Source organism: Myotis daubentonii, chromosome 13 (assembly GCF_963259705.1).
Source record: "Myotis daubentonii chromosome 13, mMyoDau2.1, whole genome shotgun sequence".
Classification (NCBI taxonomy): Eukaryota; Metazoa; Chordata; class Mammalia; order Chiroptera; family Vespertilionidae; genus Myotis; species Myotis daubentonii.
This window is the reverse complement of record NC_081852.1, coordinates 47,064,363-47,081,027: the sequence shown is the minus strand read 5'-3', so window position 1 is coordinate 47,081,027 and position 16,665 is coordinate 47,064,363. Positions and strand designations below refer to the sequence as shown.

Here is a 16,665-nt window from a genome sequence, read left to right as displayed (position 1 = left end):
TATTAAATTCTACACAATTTAGTCACTTGTGTAGGTTTGTATCCACCAGATGCTGAACAGTTCCAACACCACAGGATCCCTTATGTTACCCCTTATAATCACACCTGCCTCTTTCCTGTGCTCATCCCTAACCTCTGGCAATCTGTCTACAACAGTGATGGCGAACCTTTTGAGCTCAGCGTGTCAGCATTTTGAAAGACCCTAACTTAACTCTGGTGCCGTGTCACATATAGAAACTTTTTGATATTTGCAGCCATAGTAAAACAAAGACTTATATTTTTGATATTTATTTTCTATATTTAAATGCCATTTAACAAAGAAAAAATCAACCAAAAAAATGAGTTTGCATGTCACCTCTGACACGCGTGTCAGAGGTTCGCCATCACTGGTCTACAACTTTTAAAACTATGTCATCTCAAAAATTTATATAAATGGCCCGGCTGGTGTGGCTCGTGTGGCTCAGTGGTTGACCCATGAACCAGGGGGTCACAGTTTGATTCCTGGTTAGGGCACATGCCCAGGTTGTGGGCTGGGTCCCCAGTAGGGGGCATGCAGGAGGCAGCTGATCAATGATTCCCTCTCATCATTGATGTTTTTTTTTAAATATATTTTATTGATTTTTTACAGTGAAGAAGGGAGAAGGATAGAGAGTCAGAAACATTGATGAGAGAGATCGATCAGCTACCTCCTGCACTCCCCCCAGTGGGGATGTGCCCGCAACCAAGATACATGCCCTTGACCAGAATCAAACCTGGGACCCTTCAGTCCGCAGGCCGACGCTCTATCCACTGAGCCAAACCGGTTTGGCATCATTGATGTTTTTATCTATCTCCCTTTCCCTTCCTCTCTCTGAAAAAAATACACACAAAAAAAACAAATAACCAAAACAAACCCCACAGAAACTTTAAAAAAATAAAGATGTGCTTTTAAAAAATTTACATAAATGGAATTATATAGTTTATAACTTTATGGGATTGGCATTTTTTACTCAGCATAATTCCAAGTTGTTGCATGTATCAATAGCTTGTTGCTTTTACTTGTTGAATAGTAAGTACTCCATGGTATGTATGAACTACAGTTTATTCACCTGTTGAAAATCATCTAAGCTGATTCCAATTTTTGGCTATTACAATGAAAAATTCTATGAATGTTCATCTACAGATTTTTATAAGAAAGTAAATTTTCATTTTTGGGGGATAAATGCCCAAGAATGCAATTGCTGGATTGTGTGGTAATTGGACATTTAATTTTAGAAGAACCTGCCAACAGAGTAGCTATACCATTTCACATTCCCACCAGCAATGTATGAGTTACCCACATTCTTGCCAGCACTTGATATTTTTACTTTAGCCATTATGATATATGTATATGATATCTCATCGCAACTTTAATATGTGATTTGCAAACATATGTTCCTTGTTTTTTCATCCTTTTCACAGGGCTATCATAGAGAACTTTTTAGTATTGATAAAATCTAATTTATCATTTTTTCCTTTTATGGGTTTTTCTTTTGGTGTTAAGACTAAGAACTCTTTGCCTAGCTCCTGAAGATATCCACTTATGTTTCTCCCTAAAGGTTTGATATTTTACATTTAAATCTTTGATCTATTTTGAGTTAATTTTTGTATAAGATATGAAGCTTCTCCACTATGGATTTCAATTGCTTTGGCAATTTAAAAAGTTATCCTTCCCCCACTGTTTTTTTTTTTTTAAATTGGTTTTGTACCTTTTCCAAAAAATTAGTTGAGCATCTTTGTGTGGGTCTATTTCTGAGTTCTCTCTTCTGTTACATTGGTAGAGGGGTGTCTATCCCTCTACCAACACCACACAGTTTTGATTACTATGGCAACATAGTTAGCCTTAATATTACTTTCTTCTTTCTCAAGAGATTTGGCTATTCTAAGGCCTGTGCTTTTCCATCTAAATTTTATTTATTTATTTAAATATACATTTATTGATTTCAGAGGAAGGGAGAGGGAGAGAGAGATAGAAACATCAATGATGAGAGAGAATCATTGATTGGCTGCCTCCTGCACGCCCCCTACTGGGGATCAAGCCCACAGCCTGGGCATGTGCCCTTGATTGTAATCAAACCGGGGACCCTTCAGTCCCCAGGCAGGCACTTTATCCACTGAGCAAAACCAGCTAGGGCTAAATTTTAGAATAAGTTTGTCTATGTCTACAAAAACTCCTGCTGGCATTTTCATAGGAGTTGCATTAAACTTATAGATCAATTTGGGGAGAATTGACATCTTTACTACGTAGAGTCTTCTGATCCATGAACATGATATGCTCCTTCATTTATTTAGGTCATCTTGGATTTCTTTAATATTTTGTAATTTTCAGCATACAGATCCTATACATGTTTTATTAGGTATATATCTAAGTATTTCTTTTTTAGGGGAGCACTTGTAAATGGGTATTTTTTTTTTAAGTTCCATATGTTCATTGTCAGTACTGTATATAGAAATGTGATTCATTTTGGGTGTTCATTTTATATCCTGGGACCTTGCTAAACTCACTTATTAGTTCTATGCTGCTTGTCTTTAATAGTTGGGCCAAGAGATCTCAGGAGGGTCCAAAGCATTAGAGGAAAACAGGTATAGGCCTGGGACTGCCACAAAGCAGCAGCCATCTGCCCCTCAGAGCTGATTTATAGGAGTCAGCAGAGGCGCTGAATATCAGCTTCATACCTGAGGGTGTTCTAGACTTATCCCCACTGCCACCTGTTAGATTCCCCCAGCCCCAAGTTGGTCACTGGGCTCATTCTATGGGGCACTAACTGTACTCTGTCTCAGACCATACCCACAACTAACATTGTGACTTTAGTCCCTTGTATACCTTCCTGCCTTCCCAGCTGTACTCTGCTTACCTGGCCGCTTATCTCTTCTCTCCGGAGTAGCCGAATGGCCAGGCGCAGTAGCCCCACCACTGCCCGATCCACGAGAAAGCAGAAATCCTGTGCCTGGACACATAGGTGATATAGATGGTCTCGAACAGTCTGCCACACACAGCCCACTCGGTCCCTTAGGAACATAAGAGATGGGGATAGTCTCAGCTAGAGAGGTCACTAGGCAATAAGCCTCCCTTTCTGATTCAGGCTAGGCCTTTCAGGGCTCACTGGTATTATACGCTGAGCAGACAGAAATAACGAGCAAGCTTCTCCTCCACTGCCTATAGCTTCATGTGCTTCTTGCCCCTAGAGCCCACTCAGCAAGATGGCTCTAGGCTTCCATCCCTTTGGAATAAGCTCAATGTGAGGCCTGCCTAAAGAGGCCTTCTACCTGTTCTCTAGCACAATCCTCAACAGCATCTCCAGGCAGAAAGCAGCATCCTCCTCATCATATGTCTCTTCATCTGGTGTCACTGAGACGAGAGCCTAGAACAGAACAACAGCAGAAAAGTAGGCAGCCACTGCCCTGCCTTGAGAGAAATTGACTTTACACCACTGCCCCTGTCGCCCCTCCCAGATTCAGCCAGCCCTTCCTTTTCTTTCCTCTTCATTCTGTACCTTCATGAGCTCCTGCAGTGACTCCAGCTGGAGAAACTTGCTTTCTGTGATCATCTTTTCTGGGTCACATTGCTACAGGGGGCACAAGAGAAAAGGAAGGTGCCAGTGACAAGGGGTAGAGGAAAGTGAACTTTCTTAAGAGCCAGAGAGAGAGCAGGAGTCAGTTCTGGTCACAAGCTCTCAATGATTCTATTCTTCAGTTCACAGTCCAGTGGGGAGGGGTTCAGGGGTAGGCAGGCAGTTACCTTGATACACTCTAAGGCCACTCTCTTAGCCTCCTGGTTCTCAGTGGATGGGCCCCGCACGCTAGACTGCTCAGTACCACTTAGTGTCAGCCAGCTCACAAAGCTCAGCACTGTCGACTCTCCTCTGTACAAACAGTATAAACCCTGGTGAGCTCCAAAGTCACATTCTCTCTCCCCAAGGCCTTTAGCCTCTGATCTGCCCTTACCGGTTCGATGGTATCTCCTCCCGTAGTAGAGAGATCTTGCCATTGGGATCCACAAAATCTTCTACCTGGGAAAGCAGGTCAAAAATAATTTCTTTCTACATGTCCTTTGCATTTCTTGCTCCCCCATGCAAAGTTCTCTGGCTTTCTTCTTGTAGCTCTCTGCTCTACATTATTGATTGGGCCCCCACCATATGGTGACTGGCAATGACTTCTACCAGTCTTCCTTGACAGCTAGGCCCCCACTCAAGACCTGTGGTCTTACATTTGAGGTATTCCTGGTAAGCTTCAGCAGGCATCAGGCCCAGTGATACTCTCAACCAGTTCTATATACTAGTAGCATATATGCTTGGAGCTCTTGCCTTGTTACTATTTTTTTTTTTAAATTCCAGAGAGGAAGGGTGAGGTAGAGAGAGAGAGAAACATCAATGAAGAGAGAGAATCATTGATTGGCTGCCTCTTGCACGCCACCTTCTGGGGATCGAGCCCACAACCTGGGCATGTGCCCTTGAATTGGAATCAAACCTGGGACCCTTCAGTCTACAGGTCTACGATCTATCCACTGAGCCAAACCAGCTAGGGCTTGCCTTGTTACTACTGATTAGTCTCCTACCAAGAATTACCTCCACCATAGCCTTGGGCAGCAGTTGGGCTCGGAAGAGCTGTAGCATGGCCTCCATGATATTTTTCCAGCCCTCTCGAAGGATGTCGCCATGACGATGGGCCAAATGGAATACTGTCTTGGCTGCAATGTGGGCTTTAGGATTGCTTCCAAACACACTGGGCAGGTTCTCAATAGACTGGAAAACAAGATGGGAAGAAGCGTAGGGCCTGGAAAAAGAGAACCTCTTAGGCCTCAACCTATGGTACCTCAAGGGTCCTTCTGCTGGCTCTGCTTCAATCCCCAATACTAGTAGGAAGGGATAACCTGGATAAGGCCTTCCCTACTACTGCATATCCTTTCCTATCCCCAGTTACATGAGTGATGCTATTCTCATTCTAGGGTGTGCAGGAAAGAAATAGCTTAAGCTCTATTGTAATCAAGTGGGAGGTGAGGAAATATGCTGAGGGAATCATCTCTGAAGATAAAAGTAATCCATGGCTAAAAGAGGTTCTCCTTTGGAACTCTAGGTACATATTCCACCCCGCCCCCCGCCCCCCCAACACACACACACTCACCTCACTACTGAGAGCTGTGAATTTGCACAAAGAGATGATGAGATTGTCAAACACATCACTGAGGCCATAGTGAGCGGAGATCATGGCACACTTCCTGTAATGTCACCCCCATCCCAGAAACAGAGTTACTGGAAGGCCGGGCAGCCCTTCCAACTCCCTGAGGAGGACTGCTTGGGATTCTTCCCCGATCAGTCCCAGGAAGAAACCTTTTACTCTTAAGTCTGTTTAAGAGTGAGTTTTCCTGAGATCAACCAAAGAACTTGTATGAATATATGCATAAGCCATGGACAAAGACAATAGGGTGGTGAAGGCCTGGGGTAGGGGGTGGGGATGGACTAGATTACAGTGGTTCTCAACCTTCCTAATGCCTCGACCCTTTAATACAGTTCCTCATGTTGTGGTGACCCCCAATTTCATTTTTATAAATTGAACATAATTAAAGCATAGTGATTAATACAAAAACAATATGTAATTATATATGTTTTCCGATGGTCTTAGGCGACCCCTGTGAAAGGGTCGTTCGACCCCCAAAGGGGTCGTGACCCATAGGTTGAGAACTGCTGGGCTAGAAGAAGTCCATGGGGGCGGGGGGAAGAGGACCTATGTAATACTTTCAACAATAAAGAGTATTAAAAAAAAAAGAGTGAGCTTTCCCAAGCTTCGGCCTCCCTCCAAAAACTCAGGAAGAACCAACTCTAAAGAAAATAAGAGTAGAATTCAAAGAGGTATGGAGGCAACCATGTTAGCTCAGAGAGGTGGTTAAGAGGTCAGTGCTAAGGCTAAAGGTGAGCTACCTGAAGCCTGAGATGGCTTTCTGGATGATTGTCTCCTCAAGGCTTTTGTCAAAGACGTAAGAGAGAGCAGCAATAGTGGGGCCCCACGTCATGGTGAAGAGGTCAAGATCATAGCTACCAGCAGGCACACGTAGGAATATGCCCTCTGGGGTGGCACCTCGATGAAGCAGTACATTCCATACGTAGTTCTCCCGAACCAAGCCTGTCTGCTCCTCAGGCATCACAATTTCTTCATTCCTATCAGGAAGTAAGAGAATGAGTAGGTGCACTGCTATAAACCTGACTGCTCCCAAACTAGGATAAGGGGCTTTAACCCTTATCCACAAATGAGAGGCCATCAAAATTGAAGTTCAGTGGTTGGCTTCCCACTCACCAGGGAGAAAGAAAGAGGTGTGCCGTAATTCTCAAGGACCTGTCTCTAAGTGAGGCCTTTAGTTCTTTAGTAAGATAAACAATTCTACCTTTTCTGATTTGTAGTAAAGAACTAAGTGTCCCATCTCTGACCTCTGATAAAAAATAATTCCTTTCTACATGCAACTTGAGGGAACTAGACAGGAAAAGTCAGCTGCTCTGGGTTCAGGAAATGGGATCATGACACTCCACTTAGCAGGGACAGTTTGGAGCCTGGCTTAAAGTACTAGTCCCAATATTGTTCAGGTTTCTTTAAGGAAGAAAAGAGTTTGGAGAGAGGGTTTGCCCAGCTACTGTAAATCCTAAGGCTAAATCCAGGGCATATGAGTTATTGCAGCCTGATATGACTCTAAAATCTGGAAAAGGGAGCAGTGTTCTTCTACTTATCAGAGATGCTACATCATCCTTCATACATACTCACTTGATGGCATGGTACATATCTTCTAGGATGTCTTGTTCAAAGTCCTTCCCTCCATTCACACCTTTTAGGTTTTTGCGAAACTCCTAGAGACAGACCAAGAAGCTTTGCCCCTAATGTCAATGCTGAAGCCCCACCCAAGGAACCCTGGGTCTGTGATAAATAGGACTTAGGAAACGGTAAGTGAAAGAACCCACTTCCCCACCCCAGTTCCTCCTCTGGATTGGCCAGCCTTCCCTGATTTCCAGAACCCTGTCGACCGTGCCCACTGGACATCCACATCATTTCTGCTTTCTCCAAAGCTTGCTGGATCTTCTCTGCCTTGGCTGGGATTCAAGCTTACCTCCAGGGTCATGGGTGCATTCTGTTTACGAACATTGTGGTTGTGCTGGTCAGTATTAAGCATGATGACAGCATAGGCCAGGGCAAAGCAGGCATCACTATTGGCAAATGGGGAGCCATTACAATTCTGAAAAAGCAAAGACCCCACCTGTGTCAATGCCCTTCTCCGGCCCATTAAACCCTCAGCACCAACCCACTGGATCAATGCTGACACAGAGGGGAGGTACCACCCAGAAAGTGGCCAATCTCTTGCCAACTCCTTAAACAGAAGTTAGACTGGAAAGCTCACTTTCCAGTGATGATGCTCTCAGCCTTCTTAGGAGACTAGCTGTGTCCCTCAGTTGGAACCATAGAAACCTTCAGTCAAATTAACTTGGGAGGTTAGGCTTAGCCCCTGCCACTCAAACTCACCCTCCAATGCTCTGTGAATGCCTCCAGCAACCTCTGGATGACTGGTGCTTCCCCAGGCAAGCGGAAGGCTTCCAGGTAGAGGCGAAGAGCTTCATCCAGTCTAAGACCCTGAAAGCTGAAGGTGCTATAGGGAGAGGAAGAAGGATGAAGATGCTGAAGATATGTAAGCTACAAATGTTAGGTTCTCTATTAGCTACAGTTCTTCTAACCTTCTCCTACTGGAAAAGAACAGGCTGAGGGTGCTAGCAAAGAGAATGCATCTCCTGGCCATTTCTAACACAGACCAGCATTTGACAACTCCTAACCTTAGTATTTTTCATATCAGCGCATTCTTGCCTTTCTTAGAAATCGCATCCCCTGGGGCCCAGAACCTATCCTGTGTTCAGGGACCCTGCTCCATCCTAGCTCCCAAAGCTATCTAGCTCTTTTAGATTTAACAGATAAAAGTGATGGAAAGAGGAAGAGTGTGTGACCTGGGTCACTAACAGAAACTAATGGAGACTGCTTTTAGGGAAGGATGCTGTCTCTCCAAATGATCACCAACTATGTCCCATATTTCTTGCAGCTTCCTCACCTCACAAAACTCTCCAAGAGGTCAATGTTTTTGCGGTCACTCACAAACTCTCCAATCATCTTCTTGTCCAACCGAGGGTTTTCTCGAAGCCATTGGGCTACCTCTGTATTGTCCATTGGGATGGTGAGGAGGCCTTTCTCCTGTAGAAACTGGATTCCCTTCTTTGGTTTCTGGTTGAATTGCTCTGTGCCAGTGATCAGAAGCTGGAGAAAAAATACTAGAGGTATTAGAAATTGCTCTTCCCTTAACCAGATAAGGCCAGGCTGGAATTCATCATAGTCCACAGCTTGTTACCTAACAGTCTCCTAAAATGTGGTTCTAAGTGACTCTAGGGCTAAGGCTGATAGTTCTGGCCCTAGCTTTCCTCAGTCTTCATGTCTTATCAGAGCTGGCTGAAGAGCTCCTTTTCAATCCTTTCCTGAGTGCTTAAGATGCATAGGACAGCCCATAGCCTACTCCATCTACAGGATCATGAAAAAAGTAGAAGTGAGTAGAAAAGGGTTTCTTTTCTACAGTTTTACAGCCATCCCTGGCATCTGTTTATGGGCAGCATCTTGTTTATAGCCTAGCTTGATTTCCCCACCTTTCTTTGATTTTCTAGCTCTTGAGGCCCTGAGGTTTGAAGGAAAAGGTGAACTAACTATGATAACTTAACCTTTTGTCTGTCTACTCACAGCCCTGCAATCAAGGGCACACATAAACCAAAGTCATTTAGGCTAGCAATAAGAGGAAGAAAGGGTTAAACAGAAGGTTTTCTGTGTGTTTTCTTAACACACAGTTATTTGAACTTTACTAAAACATCAGGATTAATTTCAATTTCCCTTTACTGCCAATCATAACCCCAGAGCTCAAGATGACCAGACCAATAATCTTCAGGGACCCACATGATATCAGCTACCAGGGCTCTTGGACTAACTACATGGCTTTGGAGTAAGGGAAGGACTTGAAAGGAAACTGGAGATTGCTGAAGTACCAACAAGCCCAGATTAGCCTTAGGAAATTGTACAATGAGCTGCTAGACTGTCCCTCATCTTCTGGGATAGAAACCCTACAAAGAACACTCAGACAGAAGTGGGTAGAAGCTGGGCTCTGGATACATCTGTATGTACCTTCTTTTTGTTTTTAATTTCAATCAGTTCCCGTGGATCTGGCAGGAGACAGGAAAATCGAGGTGGCTTCTGGGTAAACTTTTTGTCAGCTAGGAATGGGAGGAAGAGCGGGAAAAACCCATTAAGACCTCTTTTACCAGGAAGTGACTTTTGGAAATTGCTGATACATTCTACAGTGAAAAAGAATGCCTCAGAAATTTTCTTGTCCTCATCCATTTCCCACTTCCTTAGAGGTTCTATCTTCTAGGGCTCCATATGTTGTCTTTCCTCTCTCTGGGTTTGAAGGCATGGTGAACAGCTAAGGTTCACTCAGGTACTACCCTAGGGTGTCTCTGTTTCCCCACCTCTGCTCTCCACCAGGAACCCCAGTTAATTGGGCTTAGGATTACAGACACCCAGTACCCACCCCCAGAGTCACCAGCTTCCTCCAGATCATTGCATCCTGGCTTCCCATGTTCTGCTGGCAGCCGCCCTCCACCTGGAAGATGCAGGCCTAGGATGTCTGGGGCCATGCCTACAGCTTTCCCATCGCTGGCTGCTCTCTCAGCTGGTAAGAGAGAAGAAGGTAAGTGAAGACTTATGGAGTAAGTAAAGCTGCAGGAGAAGTTGAGTCCCTGGCCAAGGAGACCTGCATTCTCCCACATAGGTTGCCAGCCTTGAACAGGACAAACACAAGCTCAAACAAACAGTCACTATCCCGGGTCGGCCAAGCATTAGATTATAGAATAATAAAGAAATTAACCAGTCACTTTCCTTGATCTTCTGCAACCTCAATCTCAAGGGGAAGTTTGAGAAGATTCATTAGAGTGGAGGGAGATACTGGGGGTGAGGGAAGGTAGGACCTGGAACTTTTAGGGACAGAAATCCTATATCCTTTCATCTATATTTTATTTTCTCTCCATAAATAATTCTGTAAAAAAGCCAAAGTGTGGAGAAGAAAGTGTAAAGTCTGCTAATCTGCTTGCTTGGCCTGTGATTCAAACCACCAAATCTCAAAAACACAGAATATGGAGTACCCCAGAGGAAGTGATATAAGAGCAGGAAAAGAATTCAGAGTAGAGAAGAGATAAGCATAGAACCCTGAGATCCTCGAAGTAAGAAATGCCTCTTACTATTGCTGACTTCTCGGGTACCGTCTACTGCCTCATAGCTAGGTCTGGCAGCTTCTTTCTTCTCTTGCTGGGTAAGGTTGTTGAGGACTTTAGCCTGGCAGTGGGCTTCAGTGCTGTCAATCACTGTCAACAGGGCATCAAGAGACAGTAGATGTGTTGTATAAAGCTGACCAGACACAGGAAAGGCATTCTGGAAAGTAAATAGATCCAGTAGACTTGAGCTTAGAATACTTTACACTTAACTGATTCTTTTCCAAAAATCCCAAACTTCCTATAACTTCTACATTGAAATGCCTTTCTTCTTCCTGTTCCCCAATTCTCAAATGTTTCCCTCCCTGTATGTAGCTTTCTTACTACCACCAGAGAGATTTCCTTAATATAGCCTTCTTTCTAGAAGCCAGTGATAATGCTCAGCACCTTGGACAGCAGCTTGGTGAGGTCTTCAAAGAGGTTGGAACAGTAGTAGTCACAATCATAGTTGATATAGAGCTCAGTGACAAAGCTGGGGATGTGCCAGAGCTGCACAATGGCCTCCAGTGCCATCTCCTTCATCTCATAAGGCATCTTAGGGTTCTCCATAGTGATGATCTCCATGAGCTTTTTGATGTACATCTGGCAATAACCCAATAATTGCCATTTGGGTGGGGAAAGAATTCAAAATAGGAAGAAAAAAAATTGGACAGAAAAAATATTAAACAGGAAGCGAAAGCCCTGTCAGGAGGCATGCATTAAGAGACACTTATATGGTGAACACACAATACAGTGTACAGATGATGTGTTGTGGAATTGTGCACCTGAAACCTGTATAATTTTGTTAACCAGTGTTACCCCAATAAATTAAATAAAAAGACCCCTAAAAAAATAGATACTTATAGCTATTCCATTCCCTAAATACATCCCCTCTTTGGCCTCCATGTTTGGGGATAAGGCCTGATTCTCTAGCTCATGCCTGATCCGAACAAGTTGCCTGTTGCCCTTTTTGTGCGATGTGAGCCGCCTGTCCTATTCAGAGGTCCTTCTTGCAATTTGGTGGCTAAGCCGGCTTGACTTGCCTGGCTGTGTTGCAGAGGGGCTGCTAGGCAGAAGGGTATAGACCAACTCATGGTGAGGGTACCTGCTAGTCTCATATTTGGGTTCTCTCATTTTATCGTTAGCCCATTTTCTCTAGGTTCCCTTTGATTTCTCCACTAAAGAGGCCAACCAATAAACCAAACTAGAGAGGCTAGAAGCATGCTCCTACAGAAGCCCCAAAATCTCACCCATGACAGAGTTAGCTGCACTGATGATGCATCTTCCTACTTTTCATCTTTCAAGGTTGAGAAACTCACCTCCAATTGGAACTTGAGGTGCTCCCTCATGCTCTCAAACAGTAGGAAGCACACCCGCAGGGAAGCAGCATAAAGGTTCATTCGCTCTATGCTGAGTAGCTGGAGATCAGAGTAGGGTAGGCATTAGGTTTCTGAACCTAACTATGGTTCAACCAAGAAAAAAGCAGGAGAGCAAACAGTGAAGTTTTCAATAAGGTTGTGCTCTGAGGGGATTCTATATCTAGTCATTCCTATATTTCCCTTTGGCTTCCAGAGTCCCCAGAAATTAACAGTCATCTTGACCATGACTACTGGCCAAATGGGGAGGTTCTTTTCTGGGTCCTATCATGAATCAGTCAAACCTCCCTGTGCTTCCCTAACTCCATGAGAGACCTTGAAAAACAACCAGGAGCTCTGAGCCCCTCTAGAAATCCAGTCTTACCTGGAATAAGTGGCGGCACATCTCATCCTTAATGAGGCCCAAGAGGGTTTGGCACTGGGCTACAGGGGCTGACTCAAGAGCCACTGTCAGCAAATGCAGTCCCATGTGGATCATAACCTCGGAGTTGTGTCGGTCATGTGGATTGGTGAGGGAGATGAGGAAGCGGAAGAGCTCTCGGATGCAGGGAAGACCATAGGGGACCAAAGCTGTACCTGGGAGAAGGCCAGGAGGGAAGTGGGACTCCCAAGAAACAACTGTCTTGATAGCTTGGCCTAACTTGCCCTGCATTTTACAAGGCAATTTCAGATTAGTGACTTCAAGGAAAAAAAAAAATTGTTTTCTTCTGGGGAAGTAAGGAGCCTACTTATTTATTGAAGGGAGTCAGAACCGATGATCCTACTTTTCTATTAAAAGTCCCAAGCGGCCGAGATCGGTTTGGCTCAGTGGATAGAGCATCGGCCTGCGGACTGGGGGGTCCCGGGTTCGATTCCGGTCAAGGGCATGTACCTGGGTTGCGGGCACATCCCCAGTGGGGGATGTGCAGGAGGCGGCTGATCGATGTTTCTCTCTCACCGATGTTTCTGACTCTCTGTCTCTCTCCCTTCCTCTCTGTGGGAAATCAATGAAATATATTTAAAAAAAAAAAAAAAAAAAGTCCCAAGCGCCCTAGCTCAGTGGATAGAGCATTGGCCTGCGACCTGAAGGGTCCCTGGTTCTATTCCAGTCAAGGGCACATGCTGGGGTTACGGACTTGATCCCCAGCAGGGGGTGTGCAGGAGGCAGCCAATCAATGATTCTCTCTTATCAATCATGTTTCTCTCTCTCCCTCCCTCTCCCTTTCTCTCAGAAATCAATAAAAATATATTTAAAAAAAGTCCCAAGCTTTCTATTCTTCCCTCTCACTTCTTATTGTCCACCAAAACCCTTCTCTCTATAAGTTAGGGAAGGGCTCCATCCATGCCAACAGCCCTCTGACTTGATTCCATTTCCTGACTAGAGCTTGAACTAGCAGATGCTACATGTCCAAGACAGTCTAGGCTCAGGCAGCTTAGTGGATTGGATGGGGGAGGTGAACAGGCAGAGCCTACCTAAGGGTACTCACCTTCTTTCTGGGAGGACTGTGTAAAGCGCACACCTCGGGGATTGACGTAATCCATGTCATGTACAGAGGCAGAATCAGAGTGGTCAACGGGGGATGTGCATTCTTCTAACACTTCAGGGATAGATTCCACCGACGCTGACTGAGCCTTTTCCACATGGGCCCCTTCCTGCTGGGACCAGTAGCAGGGGGACAGAGAAGAGGGATGAAGCAAGAGCAACTCTGAACTTACTTTCCTGAAATATCTGTCATCCAAGCGTGTCTAATGGATTTCAGGTGTAGGGCCAGCTTAGTGGGCTATGAATCAATGGAAGGAATATGGACTCAGAAAACATGTCCTGAGGAATCATTGACCTATAATGATTCGAACTCTAGAAGCAATAGAGGCTCTTATAGGCTTGAGATTTAGATCATTATCTTCCAGAAAAAGCCACAGGCAGCTCCCTCACCTTTGCCAAGTACTTCCTATCTGTATGCATAACTTGATAAATCCCATGAGCTAACTCTCACAGTGAGTCATATCGTAGGTTTTTTAGGCAGCACAGCTAATTCTAGGAAACAGGGAAGAACCCACCCTACCCCAACCATCTTTTTAGCCAACGCCTGGATAAAGGATCTAAAGGATTAAGCTGATTTCCACAGTGGAAGTCTGGAGAGGGGCCTTTAGAAATGAAAGCCATACCTGGGAGTCAGGCTGCTCAGGAACCCCTAGCTCACTGCTGCCAGGCTCTGTAGCTGTGCTGTACCCTGAAGAGCCAGGTTGCTCCAGGTCAGTGAGGTCCTCCTTAGAAGTGGTCTGGGAGGAGAACTCCAGGCCACTGTCTGTAGAGGGGCTGACCACTGCTGAGGCAGCTTCTGAACTTGCAGAGGAGATAGGAGTGGGCACATCAATGAAGGGCATGCCACCTGCCAAACAAAGTAAGTGAGGCTTAAAGAAGAGACACTCTGTGGGAAGCATGGTACCAAACTGGTACCTTTATGGTACCAGAACTGTTCTTAGACTGCATACTAATCTCTGTATACACTGATCTCTACAGTAGTCAGAGTTCCCCTGGAAGGAGAACAAACTTAAGTCACTGACGAATTTCTAAATGGTCACTGTCTGTTCTTGACCTGGAGTTTCCCATTTTTGCTTTCAGCAGAAAGAAACCAAAGCCCTTCAGTTGGCTGGTCTTCAATGTCAAAATCCGAGAGAGAGAGAGAGAGAGAGAGTGAGAGAGAGAGAGAGAGAGAGAGAGAGAGAGAGAGAGAGAGAGAGAGCGCCCTGCCTGTTTTGCTCAGTGATTAGAGTGTCAGCCCGCAGACCAAAGGGTCATGGGTTCAATTTCCAGTCAAGGGTACATACCTTGGTTGGATCCCTGGTCCTGGCCCGGGTAGGTATGGGAGGCAACCAGATGATGTGTCTTACCAGTTGATGTTTCTCTCTCCACTGCCCCCCGCCCCCGCCCCCCAACCTCCTCCCTCTCTTCCACTCTCTATTTTAATCAGAAGAAGCAACCCAGGGCACTCACCAGTGAAGTTAGAGGATAATGTGGTTCCATTGGAGATGGGTAGCTCTGAACCTGGTATAACTTTGGTCATATGGCGTGGGGGCCGGGGGGATCTCTTCTGTTTTTTCCACTTGGATGAATCACTCATGCCTCCTGCTCTCATTTTCAGCTGGAAATATCACACCTCATTAGCACTGGTATTCAAACTAAAACTTTATCCCTAAAATCTCCCTTCTCTTGGTTCTACTTGTTCCTAGAAAAAGCCTATACCCTGTATCTGTGCCAAAGGAAGAATCTACACCATCAGAGTACATTCCTCCTCCTCTAGCCTAGCTTCTACACTGGGCACTTTGCAAGTGAGCCTGACAGCCTCCATGTGGAAGGTTACATTCTACTTTTAGGTTGGTCATTGATAGGGCCCAGCTCTCACACATCACTTGCTTCCCTGAGTCCTGGGTGGCAATCCTGAGACCTAGATGGTGCCCAACCCTCCTGCAGGAAGGATAAGGGCAGGGACTCTTTTGCTTGGAGCTTGACATCTACAGGTCCTAGACTCTTGGGCTTTCCTCCTTAACTACCTGCAGAAGTTGCCTATTCCTAGTTCTTATCCAATTATGAGAGCCTACTCCTTCCCAGCCAGACTCTTAGCTATTCTGTTGCTTCATGAACTGGGCCATACCCCTCACTGTATGGAATTTCTGCATCAAACTGGTCAAAGGCTCATTCCTTGGAGTTAAGAAGGAGGGACATCTCAATTGGTTTGTGGAATTAAGGATCTAGGGCAGGGGTGGGCAAACTTTTTGACTCAAGGGCCACAATGGGTTCTTAAACTGGACTGGAGGGCCGGAACAAAAGCATGGATGGAGTGTTTGTGTGAACTAATATAAATTCAAAGTAAACATCATTACATAAAAGGGTACGGTCTTTTTTTTTTTAGTCTTATTCATTTCAAACGGGCCGGATCCGGCCCGCGGGCCATAGTTTGCCCACGGCTGATCTAGGGTCATGTCATGCTGTTGCTCTGCTCTCTGCTACTCCCAATTTTTATATATCAACTAGAGGCCTGGTGCACGACATTCATGCACTGCGCGGGGGGGGGGGGGGGGGTGTTTCCCTCAGCCTGGCCTATACTCTCTTGCAGTCTGGGGGCCCTTGGGGGGATGTCCAACTGATGGCTTAGGTCCGCTCCCCAGAGGAGCGGGCCTAAGCCGGCAGTCAAACATCCTTAGTGCTGCCGTGGAGGCGGGAGAGGCTCCTGCCACTGCAGCTGTGCTCGCCAGCCGTGAGCCTGGCTTCTGGCTGAGCCACCAGGGGGCAACTGCTGCATCGAGTGTCTGCCCCCTGGTGGTCAGTGCACGTCATAGCGACTGGTCGTTCCACCGTTCGGTCAATTTGCGTAGTAGCCTTTTATTATATAGGATTATTATATAGGATGAGACTTCCTGTCCTTCTCACTGTGGGGTCTTTCTATATGCAATTTTATATTTTCAGATGGTAAGGCTACTGATTTCTTAGGCTCTTGCTCCTTTCCATTTCCCTCTCTCTTGCTATATTTCTATTTTTTCTATAGCTTCCTTTTAGTCACAAAGGAAAATCTCTATCATCTATTGACTATTCTAGGATATAAGTTTTTATGCATTTTTACCACCTTAAGTTCACAGTGACTTTGTTTAGGCCCATTTTGTTTTCCTAGTCCTGATGCCTTCTCAGTTAGGATTTGAAACCAGTTCCCCTACAGAGTTACACCAAACTGTTCCTAGACTGATGGACCATCCTGAATTGGGCAACAGCAATTCTCTTCCGAGAACCATCAGAATGACTCTAAAGACAGTAGAGGTACGTTTCCTCCCCGACTCTTTCTAAAGGCTGAATATATCTATATTATCCTTGGCCTGTTCAATTCCTTCTGATATTTGGGGAATAGGCTCTCTTCTTCAACTTTCCCCAAGGTCTCCAGAACCTGGATAACTTTTGATCCTTTACTTAGAAACGACATAATTCTTCCTTCCCTATCCATA

General features: G+C 45.2%; 1 protein-coding gene and 1 long non-coding RNA gene across 14 annotated transcripts in view; one reads left to right on the top strand and one right to left on the bottom strand.

Annotated features, from left to right (window-relative positions):
- Positions 1-16,665, bottom strand: part of GBF1 (golgi brefeldin A resistant guanine nucleotide exchange factor 1) — a 127,759-nt gene that overhangs the window by 6,172 nt on the left and 104,922 nt on the right. For 6 of the 13 annotated variants that reach the window (XM_059661212.1, XM_059661211.1, XM_059661214.1 and 3 more), the window contains 21 exons: positions 14,669-14,816; positions 13,840-14,063; positions 13,161-13,329; positions 12,059-12,270; positions 11,638-11,736; positions 10,727-10,921; positions 10,310-10,499; positions 9,604-9,744; positions 9,198-9,286; positions 8,089-8,291; positions 7,515-7,638; positions 7,105-7,230; positions 6,765-6,847; positions 5,933-6,169; positions 5,139-5,232; positions 4,583-4,759; positions 3,963-4,027; positions 3,757-3,880; positions 3,512-3,583; positions 3,285-3,379; positions 2,873-3,026 (listed from right to left, as the gene is read on the bottom strand). In XM_059661212.1, the coding sequence (XP_059517195.1) occupies positions 2,873-3,026; positions 3,285-3,379; positions 3,512-3,583; positions 3,757-3,880; positions 3,963-4,027; positions 4,583-4,759; positions 5,139-5,232; positions 5,933-6,169; positions 6,765-6,847; positions 7,105-7,230; positions 7,515-7,638; positions 8,089-8,291; positions 9,198-9,286; positions 9,604-9,744; positions 10,310-10,499; positions 10,727-10,921; positions 11,638-11,736; positions 12,059-12,270; positions 13,161-13,329; positions 13,840-14,063; positions 14,669-14,816 (3,021 nt within the window). The remainder of the gene's footprint in view (positions 1-2,872; positions 3,027-3,284; positions 3,380-3,511; positions 3,584-3,756; positions 3,881-3,962; positions 4,028-4,582; positions 4,760-5,138; positions 5,233-5,932; positions 6,170-6,764; positions 6,848-7,104; positions 7,231-7,514; positions 7,639-8,088; positions 8,292-9,197; positions 9,287-9,603; positions 9,745-10,309; positions 10,500-10,726; positions 10,922-11,637; positions 11,737-12,058; positions 12,271-13,160; positions 13,330-13,839; positions 14,064-14,668; positions 14,817-16,665) is intronic. The other 7 variants (XM_059661213.1, XM_059661215.1, XM_059661217.1 and 4 more) reach the window with 3 other exon arrangements.
- LOC132214279 (uncharacterized) lies at positions 12,382-12,923 on the top strand. Its single transcript, XR_009448253.1, has 2 exons — positions 12,382-12,501; positions 12,734-12,923. It is a non-coding gene; the product is annotated as an uncharacterized LOC132214279 (long non-coding RNA).